The sequence below is a fragment of the Humulus lupulus genome, chromosome 8 (genome assembly GCF_963169125.1).
Source record: "Humulus lupulus chromosome 8, drHumLupu1.1, whole genome shotgun sequence".
Classification (NCBI taxonomy): Eukaryota; Viridiplantae; Streptophyta; class Magnoliopsida; order Rosales; family Cannabaceae; genus Humulus; species Humulus lupulus.
The window spans coordinates 73,230,768-73,251,889 of record NC_084800.1 but is presented as its reverse complement, the minus strand read 5'-3'; the positions used below and the strand labels follow the sequence as shown (position 1 = coordinate 73,251,889).

The following is a 21,122-nucleotide window of genomic DNA, read 5'->3' as shown; positions in this document are numbered from 1 at the left end:
GTGCTGGGTTCGGACCCATCCTTCAACAAGGAGACGCCCGAGGCGGAAACTCGACCCGAGGAGGGTGCACTTGTCGCGGTCCCTGTTATGGCCGTGGACCTGGCTGCCGTCCCCGGCCTTGCCCAACCTCCGGTGATCGATCTGGTGCCAGAACCTGCGGTAAGCCAGAGTTCTGGGAAAAGGACCCTGGATCAGGGCACTGCAGAGGCTGATACCGGGAAGAAGAGACCCCGGACAAGGCGGGCTGGCTCGGCCGGTAAGTCGCACGGGGAAAGCCGCCTCGCCGCGAAGGAGATTCCCGCCTTACCGGCCCTCCCCATACACCCGGCACTACCTGAGGGGGGGAAGCCGTTGTGCGGGACGTGCAGTCCCGGCTAATTTCTTGGACCTGGGAGAGTGGTCGGGACTGGAGAGACAAGGCGTACAAGGCCCTGACGATTCGTCGTCAGGTTGAGTTTGTTGAGCGCCCGGTGGCTTTTAGCGTCCCTCAGCCGATCGTGGATCGGCCAGCTGCTGAGATGGGCTTTCGCCCTAAGCTGGGGCAGGACACGACCCCATTCGTAGCGGACCTGCTGGACCAGGTGGGGAACACCATGTCTAACCTCCAGCTCAAGCGGTACGCCACCATCGCCAACCTGGACATGTTGTTCATCTCCCATGCTCTCCGCCATCAGGCCACCGCTGTAAGTTTACTTTGTCTTTTTCTTCCTTCTTTTTATTTTTTTATAAGGATTCCTCTTAACTTTGCTTTGTTCCAGGATGCTTTGCTGTCCCATCGGAATGCCGATCTGGTGGCCGAGGCGGCCATGAAGATGGAGACGCTCCAGCTGGAGCTGGAGGCGGCCGTGAACCAGAGGGAGGCCGCCAAGGAGGCCCTAGCCAGGGAGACGGCCCAGGCTTGGGAGACTTTGAGCAAAGCGGTTGCTCAGGCAGACGCGGACCGCGCAGAGTTCGACCGAGTCAATGCCGGGCTTGAAGAGGCCTTGTCCCGGAAAGAAATCGAGGCCAACGAGAGGGCAGCCCTTCTGGAGGCGGCTGAGGCTCAGTCTGTCCGGGACGGGGAGAAGATCCAGAACTTGGAGACCCGGGTTCGCGAGCTTGACAGCTCTCTTCATGAGGAGATGACGGCGCATGAGGAGGCCCGCCGCGGAAAGGAGCAGGCGGACGACTTGTTGCATGTCACTTTTGAGGAGACCATCTACATGGCTTGGCACAAGGACAAGAGCATGAACCTCCTAATCTTTCTTGACCCGGAATCGAAAGAGGGCTGAATTTGAGGCCAAGGAGAAGGAAGACGCAGAGCTTCTGGAGGATGAAGCCTAGGCCCGGATCTTCGCCTTGCCTCTTTTTTCTTTCTTTTTTATAATTTTGTAACTTTTTTGGACGCGTACGCGTCCAAGACAATTTTTATTGCTTTTTCCGGTTTATCATATTTTTGTTATTCCTTAAATAAAAATTTCCTTTTATCATCGTGCCCGACCGATTATGAGGATTTGGTCCCGGTTCCAACGGCCAGGACTAGACCCACTGACGGCCTGGGCCAATGAGGTTCAAATAGTTTACTGTGAAACCTAGTTCCCTCACTCTACCAGCTGCGGGCCACGACTTTGCCCTGGGGCATACCGGATGCTCTTCTCTCCCGGACATTGTTCGTCCGGGGTGGGACCAGCCTTAGGTTTGGTCCTCTTTCAATTTATACCCCCGGACATCGTTCATCCGGGGTGGGACCAGCCTTAGGCTTGGTCCTCTTTCAATTTATACCCCCAGACATCGTTCATCCAGGGTGGGACCATCCTTAGGCTTGGTCCTCTTTCAATTTATACCCCCGAACATCGTTTGTCCGGGGTGGGAACAGCCTTAGGCTTGGTCCTCTTTCAATTTATACCCCCGGACATCGTTCGTCCGGGGTGGGAACAGCCTTAGGCTTGGTCCTCTTTTAATTTATACCCCCGGACATTGTTCGTCCGAGGTGGGAACAACCTTAGGCTTGGTCCCACGGGGTTTGTATCCCCCGGACACCGTCGGTCCGGGCCGGGACTAGCCTGAGGCTTGCGCCCCGCCTGGTATTTGCTCATACCCGGGATACCCCCCACAAGTGAGTGGAGACTGGTCTGGGGTCACTTGAGTATGATTTTCATTGACTGATAATGTTTCTTTATGGCGTTTTGCACACGCCATTTTTATTATTCAAGGGATCGCCCTGAGGTGTACATTATTTACAACGAAAATGCAAAATTGGAACACGTTCTCCTGACTACTGATAGTATTTACGGAGATGCTCCGCGTTCCAGGCTCTTGGGACTTCCGAGCCATCGAGTCGCTTTAAGCGGTACGTCCCGGGACACACTTCATGTTGGATCTCATACGACCCTTCCCAATTCGGGCCCAGAACCCCTAATCCCGGATCTTGAGTAGCAGGGAAGACTCTTCGCAGGACTAAGTCGCCGGTTCCGAACCTTTGGCTTTTTACTTTTGAGTTAAAATGTCATGCGATCTTGCCTTGGTACATCTTCAACTGTACTTGCGACTCCTCCCAGATCTCCTCGATGAGATCTAGTGATTCCTGGAGTAAGGTGTGGTTTTGGGCGGGATCATACGTGTCTCTTCGGTGAGACGGGATGGTCGTTTCGATGGGGATTACGACTTCGCATCCATAGACCATGGAGTAAGGAGTGTGCCCGGTGGATGTCCTCTCAGTGGTCCGGTAAGCCCACAACACGCGGGGCAACTCTTCGGGCCATTTTCTCTTACAGGCCTGGAGTTTTTTCTTTAGCGTCCCTTTCAATATTTTGTTGACATCTTTTGCTTGCCCATTTGCTTGGGGCCTGGTGACCGCAGAGAAGCTTTTGACGATGCCATGTCTTTCACAAAAATCTGTGAAGTGGATGCCGTAGAACTGCTTCCCGTTATCGGATACAATTTTGTAGGGGAGGCCGACACACTATATTGTTGATGACGAAATCCAGGGCCTTCTTCGAAGTGATCGTGTTCATGGGCTCCGCCTCAACCCACTTGGTATAGTAGTCAACGGCCACGATGGCGTATTTCACTCCTCCTTTCCTGGTCGGGAGCGATCCTACCAGATCGATCTCCCACACCGCGAAAGGCCAAGGGCTAGTCATCAAGGTTATTTCTGTCGGCGGGGCCCGCGGGACCTTTGAGTATCTTTGGCACTGTTCTCACTTGCAGACGTAATCAATACAATCTTTCTTCATGGTCGGCCAGAAGTATCCTTGGCGCATAATCTTTTTGGACAGACTAGGCCCAGCTATATGATCTCCGCAAAAGCCTTCGTGCACTTCATGCATGATGGCGCTTAGTTCTGTCCCGGACACACACCTGAGGTAAGGCATGGACAACCCCCAGCGATAGAGTTTTCATCCATCATGACATATCGGTGGACCTGGTACTAAAGCTTCCTGGCCGCCGCCCTGTCTGCTGGCATCTCCCCGGTTGTCAGATAGTGGATAAGAGGTCCCATCCAAGACGTGGAGTGGTCGATGGTGTTGACCGTGGGGGCTCGGATGCTTGGGATGGGGAGATGGTTGACAGGGACTAGCCCGGCCAGTTCTGCTTCGGCGTCGGTGGCCAGCTTTGCTAGTGTGTCTGCGAACACATTTTGCTCTCTAGGGATCTCGCGGATGGAGTGCTTTTTGAACGCCTGCAACATCTTTCTCGTCTGAGTCACATAGGTCGTCATTCTCTTCCCTTTGGTTTGATACTCCCCCGAGACTTGCCTGACGACCAGCTGGGAATCGCTGTAGATCTCCAGGTTCGTGGCCCCTACTTCCCGGGCCAGGCGCAGCCCAGCCTACACGGCTTCGTGCTCAGCTTCGTTGTTCGATGCCTTGAACTGGAAATGCAAGGCGTTTTGTAGTTGGTGTCCCTGGGGTGATACCAAGATGATCCCGGCCCCATCCACGAACACCTTCCACACGGGCGCCGCGGGGGCCACGGGATTGCCTTCCTGGGATATCCCGGAACACTCCACGATGAAGTTGGCTAGGGCTTGCCCCTTGATGGATACCCTAGGAATGTAGGCTATATCAAACTGACTTAGTTCCATGGCCCACTTTAGGAGTCTTCCCGATGACTCAGGCTTCTGTAACACTTGCCGCAGGGGGTGGTTGGTTAGGACTTTTATGGCGTGGGCCTGGAAGTAAGACCGGATTTTTCGGGATGCCATCAGCAGGAAAAAGGTCAGCTTTTCAATTAGTGGATACCGAGATTCAGCGCCCAACAATCGTTTACTCACGTAGTACACCGGGAGCTAGGTCCTCCCGTACCAATGCGGCGCTGATCGCGTGTTCGGTCACTGCCAGATAGAGGTACAGAGGATCCCCGTCCACCGGCTTTGCCAGGATCGACGCTTGGGCCAGGTGCTCTTTTAGTTTTCGAAAAGCTTCTTCACATTCGACTGACCATTCGAACCGTTGGCTTCCTCAAAGGACGTTGAAGAACGGGATGCACTTGTCCGTGGCCTTGGAGACAAAACGGCTTAAGGCGGCTATCCGCCCGGTCAGACTTTGCACGTCCTTATGCTTCCGGGGAGAGGGCATATCAATTAGTGCCTTGATCTTATCCGAATTGGCTTCTATTCCCCAGAAGCTCACTATGAAGCTAAGGAACTTTCTGGAAGCCACGTCGAAAGTACATTTCTTGGGATTCAGCTTCATCCCGTACTTCCGAATGACTGCGAAAGCTTCGGCCAGGTCATCCGAATGCTTCCTGGATGTCTTGGACTTGACTAGCATATTGTCGATATAGACTTCCATGTTTCGCCCCAGCTGGGCCCGAAACATTCGATTGACAAGCCTTTGATAGGTTGCCCCGACATTTTTCAGTCTGAAGGGCATGACGATGTAGCAGAAGATTCCCTTGTCGGTTTGGAAACTGGTGTGCTCCTGGTCTGCCACATGCATGGAGATCTGATTGTAGCCGGAGTAAGCATCCATGAAGCTTAAGATCTCATACCCGGATGTCGCATCCACCATTTGGTCGATCTGGGGAAGCAGCAAACAATCCTTCGGACAAGCCTTGTTGAGATCCGTGAAATCGATGCACGTTCTCCACGCCCCGTTCAGTTTCGGCACCAGAAAGGGGTTGGCCAGCCACACGGGGTATACAGCCTCGCGTATGAAGTTGATTGAACACATCTTCTCTACTTCCATCTTAAGGGCCTTGGCCCTCTCTGTTCCCAAGGGCCTCCGTTTTTGGCGGACTGGGGTCGCGTTCGGGTCGATACTCAATGTGTGGCAGATGATGTTGCCGTCAATCCTCGTCATATCTGAGTGAGACCAGGCCAGAATATCCTGGTTCTCCTTAACTTGGGCAATTATGGTGGCCCGGACCTCTGCCGACAGATTTTTCCCGACCTGGATGACCCTGGTCGGATCGATGTCACTAATGCACACCTCCTCAATCTCGTCCATGGGCTCCAGGACGCGGTCGTCCCCTATCCTCGGGTCCAGATCATCTTCTTCCCGGATCACTCTCTCAGCAGGTGGGGGAGGAACCAGGTCAACGATGTCCTCAAAGGGCTCGTCCCGGACCATGTATATTGGTTGGGCGGACACGTGATAGCACTTTCGGGCGCTCTTCTGATCTCCCCGGACAGTCCCCACCCCTCTGTTGTCGCAAGGAACTTCATGCACAGATGACGGATGGAGGTGATAGCCCCAAACTCGACTAATGCGGGCCGGCCGAAAATGACATTGCAAGCAGTGGGGCAATCCACCACTACGAAGGTGCAGAACTTGAACGAGTGCTGCAACTCACTCATGGGGAGTAACGCGTCTCCATTGAAGTCGTAGATCTGGGTTGGGCACGATGCCAGATCCGCTTCAGTCAAGCCAATCGCAGTGAAAGCGGGCTTGGACAGGATGTTGACAGAGCTCCCGTCATCTACCAGCACACGGGACACCAACTTGTTGGCGATCTGCGCATCTATGACCAGCAGGTCATGGTGCAGGAAATGGACGTTGCGGGCGTCGTCCTCCGTGAAGGTGATAGGGAGGTTCATCAACTTCGGGCGCTGAACCGGGGCCTGGACCAGGGGGCACACCTCCTGATTGTGGTCTAGCTCGCTTAGGTAGCGCTTTTGATCATTCCTGGACGGCCCTCCCAGGTGAGGTCCGCCCGAGATGGTGGCCACATGTCCATCCACTCGAGGGGGTGCCATCCCAGATGGATAAGGCATTCCAGGGTCGGGTGCTTGCGCGACGGGGGCCCCCTGAGGGGTTTGCACCGTTGAACCCTGCGCATACCCTCCCTAAGGCGGATATGCCCTGGGCGCACAATGCCATGGGACAACATAATAGATGCATATGTATTAATTTTGGTGCAAGAATTAGGTGGAGGGGACCACTTCACAATTGGCCTTGATTTTGTAGTGTTGTTGCTGGCTTTGGCGTTTTCTTTTTGGTACTTGTCTAAGTAGTCTCTAGCCCACTCTACCACCATCACATCAGACATGTAGTTCCCATCATGAATAAGTCAGTTTCTCCTATACCATATACGCCAGGATATAACCAAAAAATGCTCTAGCTTTGTTGTACTTATTGTGTCAAGATTATTTGCGAAGAAATCACCCCATTTTGTATGATGAGGTAGATTACCTGCAATTTTGGCCAACAATGAGTTACAAATTGTGCCCAACGAAGGACAGTCCCAAAGAGCATGAAAAGCGAATTCATCAGCCATGGAGCATAGGGGACAAATTCTCTCAATTTGCATTCCATGTGTGACTAAATTTAACCTGGAAGGGAGCCAATCCCATAGAATTTTCCAACATAAGTGTTTGATTTTGACAGGAATATGTAACTCCCATATCTTTTTCCACCAAGAAGGCCTCCCCTTAGATGATGAAGCTTGACCAAAACCAGCTCTTCTAGTAGCAAGCCAATAGCCACTCTTAACAGTGTACAAGCTAGATTCAGTGTGATGCTAGATAAGTTTATCCACGCCTAGACAGTCAGATAAAGGAATAGATAAAATAGCATCAACCCCTTGTTTGGAGAAAGAGTCACAAATAAGATCTTGGTTCCACTTAACTTTCACATGTGAAAATGAATTATGAGGGAAATACAAACTTTGGAAAACACGTGCAGCAAGAGAATGATGGTGATTGTAAATCCTCCAAGCTTGTTTAGCCAACATCCTCTTATTAAAAAAAGAGATGTTTTTGAACCCCAACCCTCCGTAAGATTTGTGCCAGCATAGTTTCTTCCACATACACTAGGCATTTTATTCTTTTCCTCATTGCCACCCCACCAAAATCTTGCGCACAACTTGTGGATTCCACACAATAAGGACATTGGTAATATGAACAAATTCATCAAATAAGAAGGGATAGATTGGATTGGACATTGGTAAGTATGCATTTTTTTTAATCATACTTCATGGCTCTTTGCTTTAATTGTATATGAAACTCCGTATATTATAATTACCAACTTATTATTTAAATGCAGAATAATTAAGTTAGTACTGAAACAGATATTCTGTAGCTACAGATCAAGGTTCTATAACTACATACCAGGAAACCAGAAAAGAACTAAAGTGTAGAAAATAAAAACACACAAGGTTTTTATACATGGTATCAACAATCCTTGCAGATTGCTACTGTAATGCCCCAAATTTCCTAATAAGGTTTAGGACCTTGATTAGGCGGCCGGGAGGGCCATAATTGATTTATTATAGTATTTAATGATTTTATGCATGTTTATGTAAATTATATTATTATATGATGGTGAATACATGCATATGGGTTCATTGTAAGGGCATTTTGGTAAATTTGGCCACTGTGGGCGTAATTGTGTGTTTTGGGTGCATGGTTGTGAATTATTAATATAGCCACATTATAAGGTGGATTGGTTCGAGCTATTCGGCATGAGACGATCATGAAATGTAAGTGTTCGGTCTAGTCATAACGGGTTTAAGTTCGGGGCTCGGGGTGAGTCTCGGGGTCATTTTAATGATTAGAGCATTACCTGGAATTAAAGGGTAATGGGTTATGATTTATTAGTATTTGAGAATGTTGAGATTAGCGGGAATCGGAGAGTGTTAATTATAATTAACGGTATAGGTTGGAAATGACGATTTTACCCTTGGAAGTGTTTAGAAGCTTTTAAGTGACCTAGGGGCATTTAGGTCATTTGGAAAGGGATAAGTATCAATTAAAAAGGGCTGTAGAAAAACAGAACCAAAATAGGGTCTTATCCTCATCACCTCTTCTTCTTCTCCCGTACATATTTTCCCCTTCACTTCTCTTTGAATTTTGAGAGCCCAAATTGAGGAATTAAGCTAGGAGATCAAAGGTGGAGGCTAGGGAACTTGTTTCAGTCATTAAAAGGGATTCAAAACCGGAGTTAAGGTGAGTTCTAGTCACTAAATTCAGGTGGTGCTCTGTTTTTCTCTTTGGTTTTTCAGTTTTGGATTCTTGTTGGAAGATTGGATTTGAAGAGGTTTTAATTGATGTTTAGCTTGGGTTTTGGTGAGGAGAAGTTATGGGTGATGTTTAGGGGTTTAATTGAGTGTTTGGTGAAGGTTTGGAGCTGGTTAGAGGGCTTGGTTCCAAGGAAAAATGCAGGGGAAAAATCAGGGGTGTGTGCTGGTTTTTGCCTGGTCTGGGCTGAGCGTCGCGGCGCAGCTGGGGTGCGCCGCGGCCCTTGGCATTTGGCAGGGAGGCCCTCTCTGTCTAGAGGGCGCGCCGCGGCGCAGCTGGGGAGGGTCGCGGCCCTTAAGGCCATTTTGACCAAAAACAAGTTTTTAAGCTTGGGGATTCAAGCCATAGACCTCGGGGTTGTACCTAGTACCCGGTTAAGTGGGGATTGATGTCCCGGAGGCTAGATATTGATTTGGGAACTTATGTTGATCATTTTTATTGATGATACCTTATATTTGGTTATGACTAGGTGACCGCTAAATGACTAAAAGTTGATCGTTCTCAAGGGTCGTTCTTTTAATCGTTCTAGCTCGACTTTGAGGTAAGAAAACTACACTCGGTTGAATATTTGAACGGGACTAAGGGCTCCCTGATATATATGATTGAAAGAATGGTATTATGCCATGTGTAAGAAAACTGCACCCTGTATATATGTGACATGCATGGCTGTTATTGATGCATGTTGGTTGATCGTTGAGTAAGACATGCATGGTTGTTATTGATGCATGTTGGCTGATTACTAAGGATGACATGCATGGCTTTTCTCGATGCATGTTGGTGGATTATTGAACGTGACATGCATGACGATTATTGGTGCATGTTGGATTGTTGAAAATAATGCATATGCTGCATGAGAAACATGTGAATAGGACATGCTTTGAGTACCGTTTATGATATTGTTCAGAGCTTGTGCCTCTGGGTTTGTGCATGGTCCTAATTGCATTAATATTTGTTAAGTAAGCATGTTTAATACCTTGTTTATGGATATTGGATATGTGACATATGTTTGGTGGCATGACTTACTTCCTTATGGCACTGACTAGTCAGGGATTCTGACCTAAGAGTCAGAAATGGCATAGCGTCATGAACGTCGGGCCAAACGAAGATTTGATCTAATCGATATCAGCATTGAATGACTCTATGGCATTAATGCTGGACCGGCCCTAAGGTCGAAGAACTTATAAGCGCTTGCTTGGTCTAAGACCAGATGTTCATAGCCAGGGCATATGGCCCCGGTGACTGTTTGTTACATGGCTAGGGGACACTGTCCATAGTTACGACTCTAGAGTAGGGAGGAAGGTTATGTTGGTGACCAATCACCATGCACCTATCTTGCTAAAGCTAGTGAGATGCTCACTTATTTTCTTAGCCTGGTGATTCTATCATCACATGGCTAAAGGGTGCTGACCCCACATTCGTGACTCTTGTGTTAATCACCTATTTGTTCGGACGGTTGGTCCTGAATAATTAATACAATCAATGTTGATATTATATCATGTTATATTGTGTTTTCTTGCTGGGCTTCGGCTCACGGGTGCTACGTGGTGCAGGTAAAGGCAAGAAGTAGCTGGACCATCCTTGAGTTGGAGAGCTTAGGTGATGATGTGTACATGTGCAGCTGCTCGACCACCACGGCCGAGGTTTAAAGTGGAACTAGGGTTAAACCCTGTTTTGCCGCTTAGAACGGCCTGTTGTAAATATTTTATGTAATAGACTCTGAAATTATATTTTCGGGATCCCAGTGTATTTATTAAGCGTTCTAGTGAAACGTTACATCTTAACCAAAGTTTTTAAATCCCTAAACCGCTAATCATACTTAGTTCACGATTTTGGCCAAATGACTCGATTAGCGAGTTTAGCACTGTTTACCAGGCACACCGTAACGGTCCCTGGAGTTGGGGCGTTATAGCTACTAGTCCACGGGGTCACGCCTAGAGATAAGATTCATTAGTAAGATCTAAAAAATACAAAGTTTTTGACTTATGCATAAATAGACTCCCTCTTATTATATGCCACAAGCTTGATGTATTCCACCTTGACAAATAACCTTGCTGAACCTTCAAGAATACGAACTCCCTTCGATCTGCTTGAAGTGTTCTTGCTTCCTACCAAAGCAAGACTTGAACCACCTTCTCTTGAAGGCTTGAAGAACCTTCTCCCGAAGGTTTGCACTTTGTTCTCCTCCTTTGTAGAACTATTTGAAGACTCAAAACAATTACAAAAACACTGAAAAACAAAGGTAGAGTCGAACTCACTCACCTCTACAAAACAAAGACTCTCATTTACAAATAAGAATGAAATACAAAAAGAGGTAACTAAAATCTAGCAGCCAATATGAGTATTTATAGTCATTATATTTGAGCAACAATAACATCAGATTTAATGTTTTTGATAAACAATGTTTTATCTGCATTTCCTCTTCTATAACCATGAGAGATTAAAAACTCAGTTAGATGTTCATACCAAGCACGAGGGGCTTGTTTCAAACCATATAACGCCTTGTCTAACCTATATACATGATTAGGAAAATGAGGATCCTCAAATCCTTTGGGTTGCTCAACAAAAGCTTCTTATTTAAAAAAACCATTCAAAAAAGAAAATTTAACAACCATTTGGTACAATTTAAAACCAATAATACAAGCAATGGAAAGAAGAAACCTGATGGACTCAAGTCTTGCTACTGGAGCAAAAGTTTCATCAAAATCAATACCCTCAACTTGAGTATAACCTTGGACAACCAATCTTGCCTTGTTTCGAATGATGGTACCAAACTCATCACTTTTTTTTTTTTTGAAAATCCACTTTGTTCCTATGACATTAGCACAAGTCGGTATAGGAACAAGTGTCCATACTTTATTGCGAATGAATTGATCCAGCTCTTCTTGCATTGCCTGAATCCATGCTTCATCCATCAAGGCTTCCTTCACATTTTTAGGCTCTAAAGAAGAGACAAAACACACAAATTGAATCAAATTAGCATACCTTCTTCTAGTAACCATGCTCTCATCCATGTTCCCAAGTATGAGATCGGTAGGATGATTCTTCTTGACTCTGGAAGATGGTTCTCTTTGAATTGGATCAGTGATTATGTTTGGTGGTTGCTCAGTTTCTGGAAGATCATTAGTTGTAGCTACAGAATCTTGAGGTGTAGCCTCAGATGAAGATTCTGTGATTGCAGCCAAATCGTCTGCCAGTTCAGGAGACTTTTCCAGCAAACTTTCAATCTGTTCTTCTGTAGAAAACTCAGAGAAATCTTTTAGATCATCAACAACAACATTAACAGATTCCATCACAGTTTGAGTTCTCATATTATAAACACGATAAGCTCGAATGTTAATAGAATATCCTATGAACACACCAACATCACTTTTTGTATCAAATTTACTAGTATGATCACGATCCCTTAAAATATAACAAGCACTGCCAAAAACATGAAAATGACTCACATTTGGTTTCTTACTTTTCCAGATCTCATAAGGAGTCTTATGAGTACCTGGTCAGAAAAACACTCTGTTGATGTAAGCAAGCAGTGTTAATTGCTTCAACCCATAGACGCTTGGTAAGTTTCTTGCTGTTTAACATTACCCTAGCCATCTCTGTCAGAGTTCGATTCTTTCTTTCAACCACTCCATTTTGTTGAGGAGTTTTAGGAGCAGAAAATTCATGAGAAATACCTTTAGATTTACAAAACTCATCATAAACAGTATTTCCAAATTCTTTTCCATGATCACTCCTAATCCGAACAATCTTTCCAATATTACAATCTTTTTCCACACGCAATTTCAAACAAAGAGATTTAAAAGCATCAAATGTATCAGATTTTTCTCTAAAAAAATCTACCCATGAAAACCAAGAGAAATCATCAATACACACAAAAATGTATCGCTTACCATTCAAACTTTCAACATGAATTGGACCCATTAGATCCATATGAAGAAGTTCAAGAACTTTGGAAGTATTCACATCAGGAATACTTTTGTGAGAAATTTTCAGTTTCTTACCAAGTTGACATGGTTCACATTTTCCCACAGATTCTTTACCCAGTTTGGGTAATCCTCGAACAATTCCTGCATTTGACAATTTTTTCAAATTTTTGAAATGAATGTGTCCAAGCTTTTCATGCCATAAATTAGTAGAGTTATCTATGGCAGAGTGACAAGTAGCATAGGTAGTGAGAGTGTAACAATTATCATTAGATCTACCCTTGCAAAATAATTTCATCTTGGTCATTAACAACATAGCAACGATTACTATCAAAATTAACAGTGTAACCCTAATCACAAATTTGACTAACGCTAAGAAGATTAGTTCTTAGTCCTTCAACCAACATTACATTTTTAATCCTGGGTAGACCTTCAAAATTAAGAGTTCCCATCCCTATGACATTTACAGCTAGACCATTACCAAAAGTAACTTCTCCACATTTCATTGGTCTAATGTTGACAAGAAAGTCTTTATCATATGTCATGTGCCTGGAACAACCACTGTCAAAATACCACATTTGAGAAGCAGCAGTTTCAAAACAAGAGATACCAGCAAGACATTTATTTTTGACAACCCATTTTTGTTTTTGAAAAACATGTTTATTTTGAAACACTTTAAAATTTACAAAAAATTTAGAACTAAACATGGTCTGCAAAGTAAGACATCTAGGTCGAATGTGACCCTTTACTCCACAAAAATAACAAGAGGGAATGAAACATTTCTTTTTCCCATGAGAATTTTCAGGTTTACCTAACTGCTTCATTTCTGTAGAAACAGAATGTTCAGCTATAAAAACAGAACCCTGCAAAGTTGAATCAGAATATCCAGAAGACATATTTTCAGATTTAACAAATTTACTATTAATTTTCGATTGAGTTTCAACAAAACCCAATCCTGCCTGACTCAGTTAACCTGAATTATGAACCTCCTCAAAAATGTTAGAACCTGGATTTAACATTTTAACATTTCTTTTCAATTTGTCAAGTTCTTTTGTCAAAAATACAATTTCAGAATTTTTTGAACACATCTCAAATTCACAAGATTTATTTTTTTCTTCAAGATCTTTGATGTTGTGAGACAATTCTTTATTCATTTTAACCAAGGAACGGTTTTCAGTATAAACCTGTAACCACTTACCATACATTACCTTGTATAATTCAACTAGTGATTCCTCATTGAGTTTTGACTCGTCTGAATCCAAGTCAATTTCTTTTTTATTGACATCAGTCAAGGTATTGTTTAAACACAAAATTTTTCCTCTTTCCTGAAAAGCACTTGACAAAACACTGGTTAAAGCAACTTTCTCATTATCCTCTTCACTACTTTCAGAATCATCATCTCCAAGTAACATTAAAACCTTTTTTTTATTCTTTTTCAATGTGTTGGCACATTAAGACTAAATATGACCATAACCTTCACATTCCCGGCATTGAATACCCTTTTTATTGTTAGAAACAAGAGGTTTAGAAGAGGTGTTACCTTTTGGAGTTTTTGAAAAATTCTTTTTATTTCCATGAACTTTTGAACTTTTTTCATGAACTTTTGAAAATTTCTTGTTAACAAGGCCATTTCATCATCAGAAACATCTTTTTCAGAAAATTTAAATGCAATACCTTTGCTTTTTTCAATTGAAGGATTCGGCTTACCCTTTTTCTTTATCTGTTGATTTAGCTCAAATGTTCTTAACGAACCCATAAGCTCCTCAACCTTTATTTTTCCAAAATCCTTAGCCTCCTCCATTGCTAGAAATTTCGTGTCAAGCCTGTCTGGAAGCACACGAACTATTTTTCGAACCAACACAGATTCATCTAGTTTTTCTCCCAAGGCAAAAAACTCATTAGCAATATCAGACAACTTTTCATAAAACTCAGATAAAGTTTCAGTTTCCAACATTCTTAATTCATCAAATCTAGTTTGCAACATGGTAAACATGATCTCTTTACATCAGCGGTACCTTCAAACTGAGTTTGAAGGATTTTCGACGCCTCCTTTGCAGATTCACAAGATGATATCAATTTTATAAAGCCTTCACCAACACCATTAAAAATTGCATGCAAAGCTTTATTATTATAACCAGATAACTTTTCATATTCAATGGACCACTCAAGTTCAGATTTTACCTTTGAATTACCTTTAACATCTTTTTCAATTGGTGGAGTCCAACCCGAGAGTATAGATCTCCAAGCCCTCTCATCTTGTGACTTGATGAATGCTCTCATCCTGACCTTCCAGTATGGATAATTAGTATCATTCAATAGAGGTAGCCGAGTGATGGAGTTTCCTTCTGCAAAGAACGACATCTCACACAAAACAAATTAAACAGAATAATATAACCTCAAGATCTCACTAAGAGTTTAGTGACTTTCTCTGATACCAATTGAAATTCTGTATTTTATAATTACCAACTTATTATTTAATTAATCAATTAATTAAATGCGGAATAATTAAGTTGTTACTAAAACAGATATTCTGTAGCTACAGACCAGGGTTCTGTAACTACATACCGGAAAACCAGAAAAGAACTAAAGTGTAGAGAATAAAAACACACAAGGTTTTTATATGTGGTATCAGCAATCCTTGCAGATTGCTACTAGTTCACGGGGCCACGCTCAGAGATAAGATTCGTTAGTAAGATCTAAAAAATACAAAGTTTTTAACTTATGCATAAATAGACTTCCTCTTATTATATGTTGCAAGCTTGATGTATTCCACCTTGATACAAATGAACCTTGCTGAACCTTCAAGAATACGAACTCCCTTTGATCTGCTTGAAGTGTGCTTGCTTCCTCCCGAAGCAAGACTTGAACCACCTTCTCCCGAAGGCTTAAAGAACCTTCTCTCGAAGGTTTGCACTTTGTTCTCCTCCATTGTAGAACTGTTTGAAGACTCAAAACAATTACAAGAACACTGAAAAACAGAGGTAGAGTCGAACTCACTCACCTCTATAAAACAAAGACTCTCTTTTACAAGTAAGAATGAAATACAAAAAGAGATTACTAAAACCTACCAGCCAATGTGAGTATTTATAGTCATTATACTCATATTGGGCAGCTAATATATAGTCTAAACTGACCTAGGCCCACAAGGAAACTTTCCTAAATGAATTTTTCAATTTGACAGGATTTCCTAAATCTGTAGCTATAGAATCGTGAGCTATATATGGTAACAATCCATCATTTGATGTAGGAATCAAAGCTTCCCTTTTATAACCTGATTATGCAATAAAACTCAATTATATGGTCAGATACATTGAGGCAATCAGCTGGAAAAAGACAGTTAAAAAAGATTTGATTTTATAATAATAAAACCACACTATTTTTGGCAAACTTTCCTAATATAGAAAAGTTTGTCATCAATTATAACTTTATTATTTAAAACATATATCAACAATATATATTTATATATAGCCGAATATAATAAGAAAATAAAAAATATTTTTGTCAAATTAAATATGCCAAAAATAGAATTAACAGTATCTTTATTCTTTATGCATGTATTTCTTTTTTTAATCATGTTTTATGGCTTTTCGCTTTAATTGTATGTGTATTGTGGAGCACTCTCCTATGAATTATTTGGATACTATATACCTATGTGTCAATATCAAAATATTACTTATAACACAATGATTCAAAATTTAAAATCACCACTGCTGCTTTCTCTCAATCACGCAATCTCTCTGTTTCAATTGTTTGTTTACTTCTGTTAATGTATTCTTTCTCTTCCTTTCTCACTTTATGTGTATATATACGTATACGTAAATAGATCATTTCTTCTTTCTTCTCCTATATTTTGCCATCAATCTATAATGATAATATTTTAGTCATAACTTTCGATTCAAGAGTCCGATTTCAGTGTTTTAAACATCTTCTTTTACCATATATGACATTATTTATATTTTTAAAAAATTATGAGAATTAAAAAACATAATAAAAATAAAATAATAAATTTTTAAAATAAAACTAAGAAAATATGTATTACATTTTACTTTTACCTTAAATTTTAAAAAAATATTACTTAGCCGCTAAATTAATTTTTCTTAACAAGATATTTATGCTAATTTATATAATATATGTTTAAAAATTATTTAACTAGAATGGGTGTCCCACCCTTATAATATTCAACCAGTCATTATATTTTTTTAAAATTATTCAAAATTTATTTCTCTTCATTAATATGCCTAGATTTTATCTAGAAGGTCTCTTTGTGGAAGTCAAATTTGGTGGTTGATTTCCGGGACAACTCTTGGGATAGATTTTTTATCTCGTGGCTTAATGGAGGTCCACCACAATAGAATACACCTGCGACAAAATAAAAACCAAACAAGATTCTCAATAGTTATAGCTAATCATTAGTGATATTTAAAATCTAACAAAATTCTCAACATTTATAGTGAATTGTGACACTCACGTGATGAATATTTTGTTGTATAAGTTAGTTATTATGTATTCAATACTTAATGTTGATGTGTATGTAAAATATAATTAAGCAAAATACCTACAATTTAATATAAAATCTATACACATATATGACATAAAGCATGACTATATATGTAAAAACTAAAAACAAAACATACACAATAATAGAGAATATTGCTATGGTACCATACCGAACAATTCATGATGCAACATAAAATGATTAGTGTAATTTGATATCGAATCTCACATAATTTTATTTTAAATTTAAGTATGTGAGACCGACAATAAATTACATCAATCATTATATATTGATACATTGTAGATCATGTAATATTATGATTTGTGATGTAAATATTAAGCAATATAAAGTTAGGTTGCGCACCAAATACTTACCAATTTTTTGATCGACATGATTCATTGCTAAGCCCTCGAAGACATCCCGCCAATTTGGTGCAAAAAAATGGGTCTTGACCTTTGTCCCAGACACAATATCAAATCCCCTCTTAGCATGATTAAGAGACTGAAGCATAGAGATCCAAGCAGAGCGAGCATCTCCTTCTTCATATATAGAAGTGCAGTAACTGTGAATCTCAATAACCCCATCACTATCGTTCTCATACACTTCATTCAATTCACCTAAGAACCACTCGAACGAGGCTTGCCCCCTAGCGACCCAATAGAAATAGGCTTTTTTGAGGGTAATAGGCTTTCTCTTATTAACCCCATTTTCTCCTATTCCACCTTTTGTTTCCTTCCGTTGTTTCATGCCATAAAGAACATCTTTGAGAATGCTTATCATAGGACTCACACCAATTCCAACTCCAAGGCTTATGACGAGCACAACCTCATAATCTTTGTAATCTTGTGAAGCTGCACCGTATGGACCATCGATGAGGAGCCTTGGCATCCTGATAGTTTGGAAGATTTCGTTCAATATATTAGTTTGATAGGTCAAAGTGAAGTGTTATCAAGTTTTGATACAAAATTGCTCTAGTTTGACAACATATTTGAGATGGTATCTTAATTTTAATATTTTAAATTATAAAATGATGACTTTGATAAAGATGGATGCATATTAATATATTTAATTTATATAAAAATTGTGTAGATAAAGAAAATTCTTGATTTTAACTATTTTTTTTTGTTAATTTTCACGGAATATTACAAATATTTATAGATTATATTTTTAAAAGTTATTAAAAATAGATATTTATTAATTATATTAATATAAATTTAAATATTATAAAATATTATTATTATAATATTTAATACAAAATTAGATATTTTATAATTATATTAATATAAATTCAAACATTATAAAATATCATTATTATAATAATATATAATACATAAAAAAATTAGAATAACATTTATCTTCTACGAAGAATAAACAAGTTTCTTCTCCAATTATAAATGTGCAATTTGAATAATATCATGAAAGTTTTATAGATTAAATAGTGTAGTTTATGATATAAAGTGTTCTCATATATATATATATATATATATATATTTTAAAACCATAAACAATGTTTAAGTTTAATTTTGTTTTTAATATGTTTATGTCATTCTTTATATATATAATATTATTTATTTATTTAAAATTTATATGACAATCATAAAAACTTAATAAATATATTTAATCATTTTTTTTTACATAAAACTAAGCAAATATGCATTGCCACATTGCTTGTACCTAGTATATCTCTTTTATATAATAAGTGTGTAGATAACGGAAATTCTTGGTTTTAACGGTTTTTTTTTTAATGTTAACTTTAACGGAATATTCTTATATTTAATGGTAGTTTATAAACACTTAAACTTAAATAAAATATAATAAATAATTAAAAAAATTCAAATATGATATTTTTAATATATTTTACAATGATAAATATTTAAAAATAATAAATAATTAAACAAATCAAAATAGGATATTTTGATATATTTTACAATGATAATTATTCAAAAATAATAAATAAATTAAACATATTAAAATAGGATGTTTTTTTTTAGATATTTTACAATAATAATTATTTAAAAATAATAAAATCATACATTTTAAAACTTAAATAAAATTTAATTAAATTTAAACTCACTTATTAGAATAATATCATACTAAACATATAATATAATCTACTGTCAATTAGCAACAAATTTTTTATTTTTTTTAAAAACTAGCAAGAAACTTAAATTTAAAATCCATGTATTATATTTAATATTACATTAAACATATAATATATAATCTTTTTTGTTGTCACTCAAAACTAGAACAAACATAAACTTAAACAAAAATAAATAAATTATTTAATTAAAATTGGATATTTATTTGAAATTTATATGACATTAATATAAATTTTAAAAAATAATTAATAAATTTTATAAATAAAACTAAAAAAACGCGTATATTACACGTTGCTTGTATCTAGTTCTATATAAAAATGTGTATTTAACCGTTCTTTTTTGTTTTAACGATTTATTTTTTTAATTTTAATCGAATATTATAAATATTTAACGAAATTTACCTTTAAAATTAATTAAAAAAAACGGTAAAATAAATATTTAATAATTATATTAATATAAATTCAAATATTATAAAATATCATTATTATAATATTTAATATAAGACTAGATATTTAATAACTACATTGATTTAAATTTAAATGTTATGAAGTATTATTATAATAATATGTTTACACGATTAGATATTTAATAATTTTATTAATATAAATTAAAATGTTATAAAATATTATTATAATAATACATAATACATGTAACGTCCCAAATTTGCTAATAAGTCTTAGTGCCTTAATTAGTGTACCGAGAGGGCATAATTGGATTTTGTTGACGCCGTTTTTCGTCAACTTAAATCGTAGAGCAATTAAACAACGTATACTATGAAGCGAATGAATAATGAAGAAAGACAAGAGGGTTTTTATGTGGTTCAGCAGTTAACTCTGCCTAGTCCACGAGTCTATGTTATTAAGGTTTAAACATTTCTCTAAATTATTCAGAGATGAATTACCCAAAGCTTATTCTCCATCCCAAATAAATCGATCATTTACAAGTGGTCATTCCTCCTCTATTTATAGGGGAGGTTACAGAGTTCATTCCCACATATCTCGGGAAGATATTCTATATATCAATTTAAATAATGACATTAAATGCCATATCTCCTACATATAAGGAAACGCCCCATAAGAATCGGGAACAGATAACAGACTAAATAATATCCCTTAAATATTGGGATTATACAACAATAAATATGTTCATACGTAACGGGCTATCCCAGGTGACTCAACGGGTCTTCGAGATCAGCAATCGACCCTGTGGCTGTCAAGACTTATGGTACTGCTACGAGCTTGCCACCCTACTTCAGGACATGCTCGGAGTAGATTGACACTATCGAAGCTATCATACTCGAGCCTGCACTTCCCAAGCTCGGACTGTTTATTCCGAAGACAATCGATAACGGATGTATCCCAACGTCATGTCATTTCAAGCTTAGAAAGCATCCCGAGGTTACACATCTTCGAGGTCGTTTTTTCACTTCAAAGATCTTACAGCTGGAACATATAATGTTTTCATACATTTCGAGCTCACACTTGACGAGTCCAATTTTTGAGGTCATAACCTCTGGTCTCGAAATCTAGGTGTAACAGTTTGCCCCCTCAAAAGTATTAGTTCGAATCCTATGAGAATGAAACTTTTGAACTGCTCCTCTTGGAAACTGTACCATAAAAAACACTCGAGTGTGGACACACGTCAACCGGGTATTGAACACTCAAAGTACTTGAGTACCTTGGAAACCTGCCCACGTCTATCCGCCTGCCACTCTTTATGGTACTATCAACTCATAGATCCCTGGCCGTTAAATCTGATACGGAATCTGTCCAATGGCCCAGATTAATTCGGCTTTTTACACTCCCATGGGTTTATAAATATGTCTCCACTCGTCATCCCCATTTTATTTTCATGTTCAAGCCTTTGCAGAGAGAAAAGAAGAAAAAACCAGAGAATATCGCCCAGTTCTTGCATGTTTTCCAAGCCACGAAAACAGAGCAACGTTCACCTCTTCGACTCTGTGAGATCATTTTTGCAACCACTTATTCGATCATCAATCTCTCTGTTTCTGCCGACCACATTGTGTAAGCTTCTGTTCATGGCTTTGTATGCCCGCATATTTTTCATACATGTTTATATTGTTGTACAGTTAGTTCCCTTGCTAGTTTTGCACATTAGAATGTTTCAATACATACTAGTCTTAAGTTCTAATATCATGGGTT

The 21,122-nt window shown here is 39.6% G+C and overlaps 1 protein-coding gene across 1 annotated transcript in view; it reads right to left on the bottom strand.

Moving 5' to 3' along the window:
- Positions 1-16,615: 16,615 nt before the first annotated feature.
- Positions 16,616-21,122, bottom strand: part of LOC133797790 (respiratory burst oxidase homolog protein B-like) — a 28,957-nt gene continuing 24,450 nt past the window's right edge. Inside the window, exons 9-10 of the mRNA XM_062235842.1 lie at positions 17,236-17,750; positions 16,616-16,725 (exon numbers count right to left, since the gene is read on the bottom strand). Coding sequence (XP_062091826.1) covers positions 16,616-16,725; positions 17,236-17,750 — 625 coding nt within the window. The remainder of the gene's footprint in view (positions 16,726-17,235; positions 17,751-21,122) is intronic.